Genomic DNA, 13,783 nt, shown 5'->3' on the forward strand with positions numbered 1-13,783 from the left:
TAATATATTCAGATTAAAGGAACGTATTTCACAACATGGTTTTTAAGGTATTAAAAACAAGTTCTAAGACTATAAATGTTATCAGATGAATAATCTGAAACAGATAAAATAGTTGTTTTGAATATTCTGTTGTACCAGTTATTTTATCTTACATCACATCATAGGTTCAGTACATTCATGAACCTGTATAGACGCACTTTAAAATCACACATAACAGTTGTTATTCTTTTCTTTTTTATTGATATCCATAAATTATGTTCTTTTTTAACAACGCCACAACAGTAGAGGCCCTTCTGATTGATATCTCCACTGAAAACTGGTCCTTCTGCCCCAGGAAACGTGAGGCAGTCGTCAACCTTCTGATGTATCGCTCACTAGTCGTAAGAATAAGGCAGAGATAAAAGCTGAACCCTTCTAGTTGAACAGTAGGTTCTAATTTAGACAACCGTGGCTACTGGCTACATATAAGAAATCGAAGCAGTACACCATATGAGCATGTATCTGAGATAAGACTTTGTGAAACATCATCAGCAATCCCCTTGGAATTCCTTAATTGTTGAGATAGCAGGTCCAAGGTCAGCGCTAAAAATAGCTCCAAACGATGTGGAGCCGCACCCAGGGGCCACTTTGTACGTCCTTATCATGACGCTTTGAGAGGAGTGGATTCTTGAAGACGTGTGAAAACGGAGGCTGCGATGCTGGGATCATGTCAATGGGACAGAGAAGAGTGAAAGCCCTTATACCGGAACACATTCCTCACACACGTTCCACTACACACATTCCTCTGCACACATTCCACTACACATGTTCCTCAACACACCTTCCTAGAGACACCACTGGGCATCGGAGGCCTATTATCATATTTACTGGATCACTAATCACTTATAATCCATTCTTCAGGAAATAGATGTTCGATAACTGAATTAAGGATCACAAACATATTTGATATACATTAACTAATGGTGTTGGCCTACGGCGCGACAGCCCCTTGGTCACAGCACCAGCCAGTCCTTCACCACCTGTTCACAGCACCAGCCAGTCCTCCACCTCCTGTTCATAGTACCAGCCAGTCCTCCACCACCTGTTCACAGCACCAGCCAGTCCTCCACCACCTGTTCACAGCACCAGCCAGTCCTCCACCACCTGTTCACAGCACCAGCCAGTCCTCCATCCCCTCCTCCACCACCTGCTCACAGCACCAGCCAGTCCTCCGCCCCCTCCTCCACCACCTGTTCATAGCACCAGCCAGTCCTCCACCACCTGTTCACAGCACCAGCCAGTCCTCCACCACCTGTTCATAGCACCAGCCAGTCCTCCACCACCTGTTCACAGCACCAGCCAGTCCTCCATCCCCTCCTCCACCACCTGCTCACAGCACCAGCCAGTCCTCCACCACCTGTTCACAGCACCAGCCAGTCCTCCGCCCCCTCCTCCACCACCTGTTCACAGCACCAGCCAGTCCTCCGCCCCCTCCTCCACCACCTGGCCCGTGGAGGCCTGGATCTGTGCCCGCTGGAAGCACTGCTTCTTGCAGTCCAGTAGCTGCTCCAGGTCCCTCCACATCTTCACCTGCTTCATGTTAGCGCCGTGGCTCTCCCTGACCGCCTTCTGCTTCTCGCGCAGCTTCTGAGTAACGGAGTGATCAGGGAGGGGGTTGAAGGAGGCCGTGAGTGGGACGTCTTAAAAGGGATTCCGGATCATCGCCATCCTCCCATTTTTAGTCACGGGTATGTGTACAATTACCCAACTTCGCCTCAATGTGGCTCCCATCCCATTGATTAATTGATTAATTACAGTTTTATTCAAATGCAGATTGATGGGCGCTCGGAGCACTTCCATTAATGACTTCACTCTCCGTCTAACGTGCAGTGATGTAATCCAGTGTGCTGATGGTGAAGGGTATGATGCTCTACCCCCTACTCCAAAGAGAGACCCCCGACTCCACAGAGGACCCCCACCCTGCTCACCTTTCCCAGAGTGTCCTGCTCTGCAATGCTCTTCATGTACACCTCTCTGCAGGGAATACACACACAGGTCAGTGATCATATCATCATGTACTTCAGATTCATTGACGGCCAACAGAGCGACAGGGAACCCCAGAATGGATGAGAATGAGAGGAATCCGGGATTCAAGGCCCAGACTTGAAGCACGCTAAGCTAACGGGCAAGTGAGCCACGAGTCTCTCTCTCTTGTCCTGCCGAGGGTCCGGACCGCCACCCCCCCCCCTCGTCAGCCAGCCAGCGCGATTTGGCCTTCCCCCGTCGAGGTTATTGAGGCTGGGTGCACTGCGTTGCCACAGGCGACAGCAGTGTTCCGTGATGTTGCTGTAATATGAGTGTCCAGGGGGAATGGAAGGGGGTCGGGGGGGGGGGGGGGGGGGGGGAGAAGCTGCTGGCTCACCTGACAGCCTTCTTCCTCTCCTGAGGGTCTGACGACACGTAGGCTCTGGTCTCTTCCAGGGCCCGCTGCAGCTGCACCTCAGCCATCTGGGGGGGTCAACAGGACAGTCAGGAGATATGGGGAATGGGGGGGGGCGCATAGACTGTCAGGAGATATGGGGGACAGTGTGATCAGCAGGACAGTCAGGAGATATGGGGGGGCCAACAATAGACACTGGGCGCAGATCTATAGGAGGCAGGCCCACTAGTTCTTCAAAGCTCATATTGGTTCACATAGAGGCCTGGTTGAGGTGGAGGGGCCGGGGGGCCAGTAAAATTATTGTGTGGGGGATGAGGAGGCGCTGTCCGGTGCGGACGCTCCTTGCCTGCTTCATGCAGTTGAGCTCGTGGTATCGGTTTTCCTCCTGCGCGGTCTCCTCTCTCAGCGCCTTCACCTCCTGCATCGTTTCAAACACACAAAAGGGACAGGGTTCAGCAGGGGAGGGACTGTGTGGGTTCTGGGGGGGGGGGTCCATCAAATAAAACAACAGACTTTGTTTGGCTGCTTCATTATTTATTCACTTGCACCTGTTCCAGCTTGGACCGGTTGCTCTCTAGCCCAGCAGCACAGCTGTCGTACTGGGCCTTCTTCTCCTCGTACTCCTGGGTCAAGGCCTTATGACGAGCAACACACACACACCCTTAATTAAATGACATACAATATAACAATATAAGCAATTCAACTAAATAATAATTCCGAAAAGCTTGACTCGTGGCTAGCAAGAAGCTAAAGTCTTTTGAGGTGTTTTCTCTGATGCCTTCATTACTAGGGCCGTGGCCAGGCTCAATGGCGCACCTTTCTGCGAACACGTGCAAAAAAAATGTAATCCTCTACTCTGACCAACAATACGGGGGGAACTTTCCCTCTGGACTCATTATTTATAGACGGCATGAAAGCGGATCTTATTTGAAGAGGTTCTCGCTAGAACAAGGACAACCCCATTTAGTCAGGAATAAAGGTCATCTTTACAAATTACTATAAGCTTAGCCTTTCTGTTAATATTGGGATACAGCAGTAATAATAATAATTCATAATAATGATCATCATGGTTTTTGAATCTGAACTAGATGTGACTATTAAAGGGACGTGCTTGTTAGATGCCCTCCCACTAGTCAGCACTTCTCTGGCCAAACACTGCAAACCCTCCATCCGCTCTGATTCAGCTCTTAAAATATAACTCCACAACATTTCTGCAGCACACATTAACATAAAGCATAACACATAGTGTTCAATTCATATTCAAAATAATATGAATTGTGGGCCTGTACTAGGTATACACATCTATATATATATATATATATATATATATATATATATATATATATATATTTAGTATATGCTACACACTAATATACTAATATACTAAATCAATTATTCACCTCAGGCTCCGTGAATAGTGGGGAATTGTCCCCCCGACTTTCGGTCTCGGGGACTATTCCCCACAATTCACTTCGCCTTCGGCGAATAATTGTTAAGTATATTATATATACTATATATAATGTTGTGTGTGTGTGTGTGATGATCACAGAACCCAGATGAGATGCCCACTGTGAGTGAGTGAGTGAGTGAGTGAGTGAGTGAGTGAGTGAGTGAGTGAGTGAGTGAGTGGGTGAGTGTGTGTGTGTGTGTGTGTGGATCACCTGACACTCTTGTCTCAGAGGCCTGAGCTCCTTGATGATCGGGGCCAGAGCCGTCTTCTTCTCCGCTATCATTGAGTTCAGTTTCTTCACCTGGAGAGCGAGAGAGACAGAGAGAGAGACAGAGACAGAGGCAGAGAGTGGAATGGACTGCAGGATTTGGATCAACGATGAGCAGTCTGAATCTAAAAATTCTATCTCTGGATCTTCTTGGATGTGTGAACGCTGAACCGGTTGCAGCCTTTAACACACTCAGGATGGAAAGTCGCGGTTAACCTGAATTCTAGAGCCGGAGTGCCGTGTTTCTTATTCAAAATCACGTATGCAACCTGCCAGCATCAAGGACACAAAACTAAAGAATAAAAAACACTCAATAAGAATAAACCAACTATCTGAGACTATTTGGAAAGCTGCTGCAGCCAGTTGAAGCCAGTTGTTGACACCATGATGATCCATGATGGTCAACAGGCTGATGATGAATATGTCTTCTGTTGGCAACCATATATACTAAAAAAGCTGAGTAGCTATTATGATAATGCAGAGAGTCTGAGCAATCACTATCTTAATGGATTAGCCTCTGGTGCTCTGTTGGTCATTAAGTGTCAGAGCAGCTGAACACAGAGAAGGTCCGACCCAATCTTCAAGATATCTTCAACCCTTCTCTTGTGTTCTGGGGAATAGGCCCAGTGTCAACAGGGCCTAGCATTATCATTGTCTAGTTGGGAGTACTGGCCTCTGCCCATGCAAAAAATGGTTGGTAGCATGTAACCTTTTCTCAATAGCTCCCATCTTAGACATGTTGTTAGCATGATAACAGTTACCATCTCAGACATGTCGTCTAGCGTGCGTCCCTTCACGTCATCCAGCTCGCTCTTTGCAGCTGAGACGCGCTCCAGCTCCTCCTGGGTGTCGCTGAACCCAGAGATGCCCTTCTGCTCCTCCATGGATTGCTATGCGCACACACACACACACACACACACACACACACAAACACGCACACACAGGGAATTATATAAATAGCCCATTTATATAATTAGTTATTATATAATATAATATATAATTATATTATATTATATAATAACAATATATAATGTATTAATATTTCTGAACAAGGTAGGTTAAACTATATATAATGCTCTCAACAAACAAGTAATGTTAATATTTTCCAAATAGTTTTGTTTGGGAAAAACTATTTTCCCAACAAAAGATTTAACTAAATGGTAAACAAGTTGGAGTGGTGGTTTAAAGAGGTGTGTTGTATTTCCGTTGACCCAATTCATGTATTGTCTTTGCTAATCCCATGTTTAAATGATTGTAAAATTACTTTGTAATGGATGGATGTAGCACATGGCTAGTTTAGCAGTGAGCTGGAGCTCTTGAAGCTCTGCCAGAGCCGAGCGGTGTTAAGGCGGCAGCATTGTGTCAGACGAACAGACAGACAGACAGGCGGAGCAGTCAGGAGACAGGAACATATTTAAAGAATCTGTTGAATCCCTCACTATGAGTAGAACAATAGCTGCCCGACAAGCAGCTGAACATAGCAGCTAGATGGACCTGGTAAGGGTACCACAATATATGCTAGCTGACACAACTGGTGAAACAAAGGACAAAGGGGTGGTTAATGGACTACAGCACCTCCCCTGCATGTAAAATAAACACAAAAAAAAAAGACAACGAGTAGAGTGAGACTGCATGTATGTACGTGTGTGATGAGGAGAGACAGTGGAGGACGGCCGGCTGGCTCCAGGTCAGACGCTGAAAGCACTCAGGGAGGCGTGGCAGCAGTAAAGCCCTTCCTAGGAAGCTGTTTTACATCCACTTGACATAATGTCCTCATGTATTAAAACAGGGATTGGGTGTGTCGTGATCTATGAGGAGACTACAGAGAGAAGGAGGCGCAGGCCGGGGGAGTAGGGGACTATTTGGAGGACATTCTTGAATATTTTGATTGCAGGGTTGGGATGGGTGGCCATCTTGTCAGACAAACAAAACTTGTGCCCCAGCATCTGGGGGTTCCTAAATAGTAACCTGGTCTGTTTTAATGCACCTCATGCCTGCTCTGTCATCGCTCCACCTAGGCCTAGTGTTATGTACTGACGGTAGGTCTAGTGGTCGGCACTAACAGTAGGCCTAGTGGTCGGTACTGACGGTAGGCCTAGTGTTAGGTACTGACGGTAGGCCTAATGTTAGGTACTGACGGTAGGCCTAGTGGTCGGTACTTACGGTAGTGTTAGGTACTGACGGTAGGCCTAATGTAAGGTACTGACGGTAGGCCTAGTGTTAGGTACTGGCCGTAGGTCTAGCGTTAGGTACTGACGGTAGGCCTAGTGTTATGTACTGACCGTAGGTCTAGTGTTATGTACTGACGGTAGGTCTAGTGTTAGGTACTGACGGTAGGCCTAGTGTTATGTACTGACGGTAGGTCAAGTGTTATGTACTGACGGTAGGTCTAGTGTTAGGTACTGACGGTAGGTCTAGTGTTATGTACTGACAGTAGGTCTAGTGTTATGTACTGACGGTAGGCCTAGTGTTATGTACTGACGGTAGGCCTACCAGCTGCTGCAGGACGTCCTGGTTCCTCTGGCGCAGGACCTCCTCGGTGCGTTCTAGCACGCCGTTCTCCGCCTTCAGCTCGGCCAGCTCTGCCCTCCTCTTCTTGTGCGTGCTACCCTTAACTCGCAGCTTGGCCACCAACCGCTTGAGCTGAAACACAGGAAGTGATGGCACAACAGAACCGTCAAGGGAGAAATGAGGAAGAGGTTGCCTTGTGATTCACGGTAATGTGGCGTGGCCCTTTTCCAATGACCTGTGACACTGAGGGGAGGAAGGGTGGGTGATGGGTGAGGAGAGAGTTGAGTCACTGTTCTGCATGTAGGGGGCACATTAAAACAGTCCGATGCAGCAGTCACCCCTTCAGGCCCCAGAGGGCATCTCCAGCTGGCTTCAGCTCTACTGACATGACTTCCTGGTCCCTCTCTCCCTCTCTCCTTCCCCCCATTCCCCTTCATCCCCCCCTCCTCCCTGCCTCGATCCCAGTAGCTGTCTCTCTGCTGTCAGCAGAGCCTCCTCCACACTGAAGCTTCTATAAATGTATCTCACATGGGAAAGGAGAGCTGTGCCCAGCCCTCACGGTGGAAGCATGCTGTGGCCTCTCTGGGACATGAGTTGCGTGTATTTTGATAGATCAAGGGTAGACAAGGTGGTGAGAGGAATTAGCGCAGCTCAACAAGGCAGCGTGGTGTTCCCGCGTCACCCACAGACTGTCCTGGGACCTGCTGCTGAAGTGGCTGCAGGCTCCTCCGTCATGACATAAATACACACACTCACAAAACAAATCGATGGCGCGGACACAAGGACAGGCTATAAATAAACATGCATTGAGTGTTTCAGGTAAATAAATAGTTTGGTTTTGTTCAGGGATGAAAGGAGCATCTGTGTTCTCACGTCATACACACGGTTTGAAGTCAACCCAGACTGAATATAGCCCCAGGGTGGATTGGCCGGTTCCCTGGGAGCGCTCAGGAGTAAGCGGCCAACCAGAGACAAGCAGATGGGAGTGTGGCCGCTCCTAAAGGCCTGGGGGGGCGGAGATGGAATGACACCTCCTGGGGAATGGAAAATACCTCTGATAAGGTGATCACTTCCACTGTGGCCTTGTGGCCCAGCTATAGGGATACTGATTACTGTGTGTGTGTGTGTGTGTGTGTGTGTGTGTGTGTGTGTGTGTGTGTGTGTAAAGAAGACACACACACAAACACATTCACGCTCATCCATACACACTATTTATAGTGCGGAGGGGAACAATGTGATCTTGGTGTATCTGGGAGGGTACAGTGGGTCTATATAGGAGGGAGCATGCCCTCTCTTTATCACTGGGACTCATGGAGCAGACCACCAAGTGCAGGCTGACACACAGCAGCTCATGGTTCTTGGCACAGCAGACTGCTTAAGAGCTCTCATTTATGTTTCCTTAAAGGTTGTCTCCTGGTGGGGGGGGGGGGGGGGGCTTGTCACGGGATAAGTTACATATACCGGAAGGCTCGTGGAAAGACAAAACACACGTTCTTTGTTTAAACTGCTCGCCTCACACTGGAGCCTGATAGCACGAGAGTGGGGATGAGGGATGGGTGTGGGGACGGTTCACAGAGTCGTCTAGCTCAGTGTCTGTCCCTGGGTTCTGTCTGCCTGGGTCTATTTAAAGCCTTCATGGGATTCGGGGGGGGGGGGGGGACCGGAGGAGAGGGGAGGAGGAGGAGAAAATAGGAAAATTTTACATTAGACAGTCGGCTGATCTCGTGTTTGTATAGGAAAAGAATTAGCCACTGGGGTTTTTTGGTTCTTCCAACGTACAAGACACTTTGGAATGATGAAACAAGAGACAAATTTAGCAAATAAACGGATTATATGGAAGGTTCATCTGGATCACAAACTATTAGGGGTTAAGGGGTGAGGAGGGTTAGAGGGTAACCCTAACCCTCACCGTTGTTGATTGGATCCCAAAGGGTTCATTCATCATTAGTCTGTGTCTCAGTAGGCATTTTTACACCGCCAAGTTGGTATGGTCGCAGCTTGGCACACCCTGCAAATTCCCTGTCTTGCCTGTGTAAAACCGAGGGGGTATATTGTCTCTGCTGTACCTCGTCCCCCCGGACCACCTCCTCTCCCCCAGTCTCTGCTGTACCTCGTCCCCTCGGACCCCCTCCTCTCCCCCAGTCTCTGCTGTACCTCGTCCCCCCGGACCACCTCCTCTCCCCCAGTCTCTGCTGTACCTCGTCCCCTCTGACCCCCTCCTCTCCCCCAGTCTCTGCTCTCTTGTCCCCCCGGACCACCTCCTCTCCCCCAGTCTCTGCTGTACCTCGTCCCAACAGACCACCTCCTCTCCCCCAGTCTCTGCTGTACCTCGTCCCAACAGACCACCTCCTCTCCCCCAGTCTCTGCTGTACCTCGTCCCCCTGGACCACCTCCTCTCCCCCAGTCTCTGCTGTACCTCGTCCCCCCGGACCACCTCCTCTCCGTCCCCTCCGCGGGCCTGACTGCTCCTCTGGGTCAGCTCCCTCTCGGCCGCCGCCAGCTCCTCCCTGGCCCGCTGCAGCTCCTCCGCCCTCGCCTCCTTCTTCCGGCTGATGATGGAGGCCTGTGTGGAGCAGTCCAGGCGATGGAGCATGTGGTTAGCCATTTGTAACTCACATTTAGACATACATGTGTAAGTTAATATCTATCCATCCATCCATCCATCCATGTATGTATCTATAGGAGTGAACACTGTCTGTATCATCATGGTGGTGGAGGCTGACCTGCTGCCTGAACAGAGTGAGTTTGTCATCCATGGGGTCGCTCCTCATCATCCTCTTCTCCGTCAGCTGGTTGATCTGAGCGCTGACCTCCTTGATCTGTTGGAACATGAGGAGCACTCAGAGAGCAAGAGAGCCAGGAGCTTGAACTCCAACTCGGTAGTTGCTGCTGCCGGTATTGTGTTCATATCTACTCTTCACCTTGTCCTCCATCTCCTGCAGCTCGGCCGGCCCCAGCGACGGCTCCGACGCCACCTTCTGCAGGAAGTGCAGTGAGCGGCGCGTGCTCTCCAGCTCCTTGGGCAGCTTCTCCATCACAATGTACGTGTTGATCTTGATCTCCTCCTCCAGTCTCCTCATCAGGCCTGGAGAGCCGGTGAACAAAGACAAGACCTCAGCTCCACGGACCCGTCGAACCGCGTCTGATCCTTGCTCGTAATCATCACAGAGGGAGCTCCGAGCCAGCCGGCCGTCTGAACTTAGAGACGGAAATCCGGGTGCCCAACACTAGCGCCAACTCACCTCTTTCACTCGTCGATGATGACATCATTCATTGTCAATGTTGACGTCATACATTTTGTCAATGATGTCATCATTCTTTGTACATTTATTGTTTTATGTACAAGTCAACGTTTTGTGTTTTCCAGGTGAACCCTATGACGTTGAGTTAAGGTGACATAAAGCAGCTCTTTCAGTGGAGTCCCATGATAATATAATTTATTATTTGTATTGTTCTGTTCCCTCAATGACCATGAGGGTTCAACACAATGGACTTGCATGAAAACATAACCACATCATGAGGTCCATTGGTTGAATAACCTATCCCTGCCACCAACTAACTGTCCAACCACAAGACAAAGAGTGTAACTATTTGCCTCTTTCTATTAAAAGACGTAAGTAAAAATAGAAACTCTAGTCACTCTGTTTGTATTCAGTTTTGTATGTTAACAGATATAAGCCAGCTGATGAGCAAATGGGACTGTGACTGGAGGGTGTGTGTGTGTTTGTGTGCGTGTGTGTGACTCTGTAATAAACCATTGTATAATACATCCTTAGTGTGTGTTATAATGATTAAACCCTGTGACACAGCCCAGAGCTCTTCCACAGTCCTTCAACACCAACATCCATCTGTGGTTGGTTTCCAAGACAATGCTACAACTCACTTTCTGGGTCTGCGTCAACGGAGGCCTGACGGAGGTCCTTCAGCTTCTGAAGACTGACCTGCAGACGCTGCTCCGCCCGGAACAGCTGAAAACATCACACAACAACACGTTACAGAGCAGAACACACTACACACAACGCACAACACGTTACAGAGCAAAGCACACAACACACCACACAACACGTAACAACACAACACACAACATGTTACAGAGAACAACACACCACACACCACGTTACAGAGCACAACACACAACTTGTTACAGAGCACAACACACAACTTGTTACAGAGCACAACACAAAACACACAAGTTACAGAGCACAACACACAAAACGTTGCAGAGCACAACAGACAGCACACCACACAACCCAAAACAGAGCACAACACATTACAGAGCACACCACACAACACACAAAACAAGCACATTACAGAGCACAACAAACAACATGTTACAGCAGGGATCCTCTGTGGGACCCCTCCAGGGGGACCCCTCCAGTGGGACCCCTCAAGTGGGACCCCTCCAGGGGGACCCCTCCAGTGGGACCCCTCCAGTGGGACCCCTCCAGAACCCCTCCAGTTGGGCCCCTCAGAGACCATCAGTGCGATGGCCACTTATTGTGGAGGTTAGAAGAAAGTCAGTTACTTGGTTTTTCTGTTCTTGCTTCTGATGGGCGAGGGCCTCTTCTCTCTCCTTCTCCACGCGCAGCTGTCTGGCCAGATCCAACATGCGCTGGTGGTTGGGCACTGTGTCCACCTAGTGGCCACATCATGTTATGCACAAACACACGGATCGTCACGTAGTCAGCAGAAGATCTGAAGGCCCTAAGATGTCCCAGTTATCGGAGTCGATGCATCTATTTCAACACCACAACGGCCTGGCCCGAAGTGGGATAGCTCAATCCTAGTAGATAAATGTATGATTGAATTGCATTAGCATGCGGTTCACATTATCAATATGTATGCTACAGAGACTCCTGGCCATTTTAAGATAATACATATATTCCACATCTATATTTGAATAGAATAATGTTTATTTTGGGACTTACTCTCTTCCTCAGCCTTTCTACACGCTTGATGAGTTGATCCTTTTCCTCCTCCATCACCCCGATGTCCTGCATATGATCAAATCAGAAGGTCAAATCTTAATAAGGAGAAAGTTATCCAAATGCATACATGAGGACTTTGAGTATCTTTTGCAGCGCGAGCTATAAGATACATTTGTCTCTGCTGACCTTTCTGATCTCTGCGGTGGAGAAGCCGGAGGTCTTCAGCTGCTCACACTCCCTGTGGTAGGTCTTGAAGGTCTCCACCAGCTCCTCATACTGAACACAGAGGAGTCTTCAATATACACAGCTTCTGACATTAAGGTGGTTAGGATGAACCTCTCCCTGTCAGTGGTAACTGTGGGTCGGGGGTCAAGGGGGTCACATCAAGGGGGTCGCGTCAAGGGGGTCGCGTCAAGGGGGTCAGGTCAAGGGGTTCACGTCAAGGGGGTCACGTCAAGGGGGTCGTGGGATGGCCACAATTACTTTTTATATATATGTATTTATATACAGTATATATAAATACATATAGAATTTGTGTGACTGAAGAATGACATGATTTTTCGAATTTCGTAATGAATGTCTTGTAGGTTTTTCTGCACACAGTATATGGGGGGGGGGTCCCGTACCTCTGTAGGTGGGTCACAGCATGGAGAGCAGAGTAGCCTACCAACCCCCCGCTACAGAGCGGTGCGTCCTACCTGGTGAAAGGTGTCACTGATTACGTCATCCTGCAGGAACTCGGCGGGGACCTCCAGCTTCACGAGGTAGCGGGCGAGGTAGGCCCGTTTCCTCAGCTCAGGGAGCCTCTGCAGCAGCCACTGGAGCAGAGGGTGGATGACAGGCTTGCTGCCCGTCACCAGGCCGCGTCTGAAGCTGCTCCTGAACGACACAACAGAGAACATCATCAACCGCTTTAACCAGCAGCAGCCCCAGTGAAACAAGGTGAAGTCGTCATAATGTAAGGACTGACGCGTCTGCCTGGGGCCCCAGCGGCTTGTACTTCAGCATCCCCAGCATTGAAAACATCCTCTTAGCGGTCTGCTCCGGCTGCTCCTCTCGGATATCGATGGCTTGCTGGAAAGAAATCCAACCAGATAGATATGTGAACATCACAGAAGTAACACAAACTTCTTCTCTGATGCATTAGTCATTATCTCACCTTTGGGTCAATCTCGGCCAAAACATCATTTAAATTCTGCAGTAGTTGCATTGGCTCAAGTGAGTCAAACATGATCAGATTAAAGTTCTTCTTGAAGGGTTCTTTGTTGAGTTGTTCAACCACGAATTTGAGTTGTTGGCTCATTTTTTTATCAGTATATGATATACAGTAATTATCAGTAAGCTTCACAGCGGCACTTCTTCTGGTTACCAGGCGGCTAAACACATTTGATTATTGCGCTAAATATCGACTTATCCAATATGCATCCAAATACCCGATATATAAAACATAACGTATACATCTAAATGTAATCTTAGTAAACAACTACGTTAGTTCGACAGTATGAAACTCCGACTTGGATACCAGGCGACAGCGTCAGATCTGGTTGCTAACCGGAAGTTGTATCACAGCGCCTGTTCACGACCGTCCCTTTGCGCAATGCTGCGCAAAAACGCGTCAATAATCTGAGTCATCTGAGAGAAAGACTAAATCTAAATGTTAGTAATCGTATCATCGTTATTAGGAAACAGATACGTTGAGCCGTTGAAAATCAAAATCAAAGAAAACACATACAACACATTCCTTTCTAATGTATTAGTTATTGCCTCACCGTAAGATCAATTTCGCCAGAACAACATTTAAAAAAGTTGTTTACCGCGTTTTATTCATAGTTGTATTAAATCTGTTATATTATATATCATATATGGAAACATATACGTCCTCTCTTTGCCTTTCTGGTACCACAGCAGACAGACACCAAGTGGACCGTTAGATGGCGGACTTTTCCCAGGACAGCAAAGTTAGGGAAAACCTTTGCTTTATCTGAGATATGGAAACATGTCATATATATGATATAGATATACTGAAGGGTAGGGGACGTGTGGAGAAACAAAGCGACCTTTCCAACCATCCTGGTCAGTCGACTCGAAGAAAATACGTCTGCGTTTTTTTTATTTCCAAGAAGGATCTTGTAAAAAGGTTTGGTAAACAAACCGGCGGGACATCTGACTGGACATCCGACTTGGGACGAGGGGAACCTTTCGGCTCC

The 13,783-nt window shown here is 48.4% G+C and overlaps 1 protein-coding gene across 1 annotated transcript; it reads right to left on the reverse strand.

Moving 5' to 3' along the window:
• Positions 1-1,443: 1,443 nt before the first annotated feature.
• On the reverse strand, positions 1,444-12,879 carry ift81 (intraflagellar transport 81 homolog; the record flags this gene model as incomplete). The annotated part of the gene is made up of 18 exons (XM_079731764.1): positions 1,444-1,626; positions 1,968-2,013; positions 2,402-2,487; positions 2,766-2,837; positions 2,968-3,054; positions 4,081-4,170; positions 4,899-5,027; positions 6,631-6,780; positions 9,065-9,211; positions 9,372-9,467; positions 9,570-9,733; positions 10,532-10,616; positions 11,174-11,284; positions 11,577-11,642; positions 11,763-11,852; positions 12,275-12,455; positions 12,547-12,650; positions 12,736-12,879. The coding sequence occupies 18 exons, from the start codon at positions 12,877-12,879 to the stop codon at positions 1,444-1,446; spliced, it is 2,031 nt and encodes a 676-aa protein (XP_079587890.1).
• Positions 12,880-13,783: the final 904 nt, after the last annotated feature.

This window comes from Pollachius pollachius (assembly GCF_949987615.1).
Source record: "Pollachius pollachius genome assembly, chromosome: 1".
NCBI classification, from domain to species: domain Eukaryota; kingdom Metazoa; phylum Chordata; class Actinopteri; order Gadiformes; family Gadidae; genus Pollachius; species Pollachius pollachius.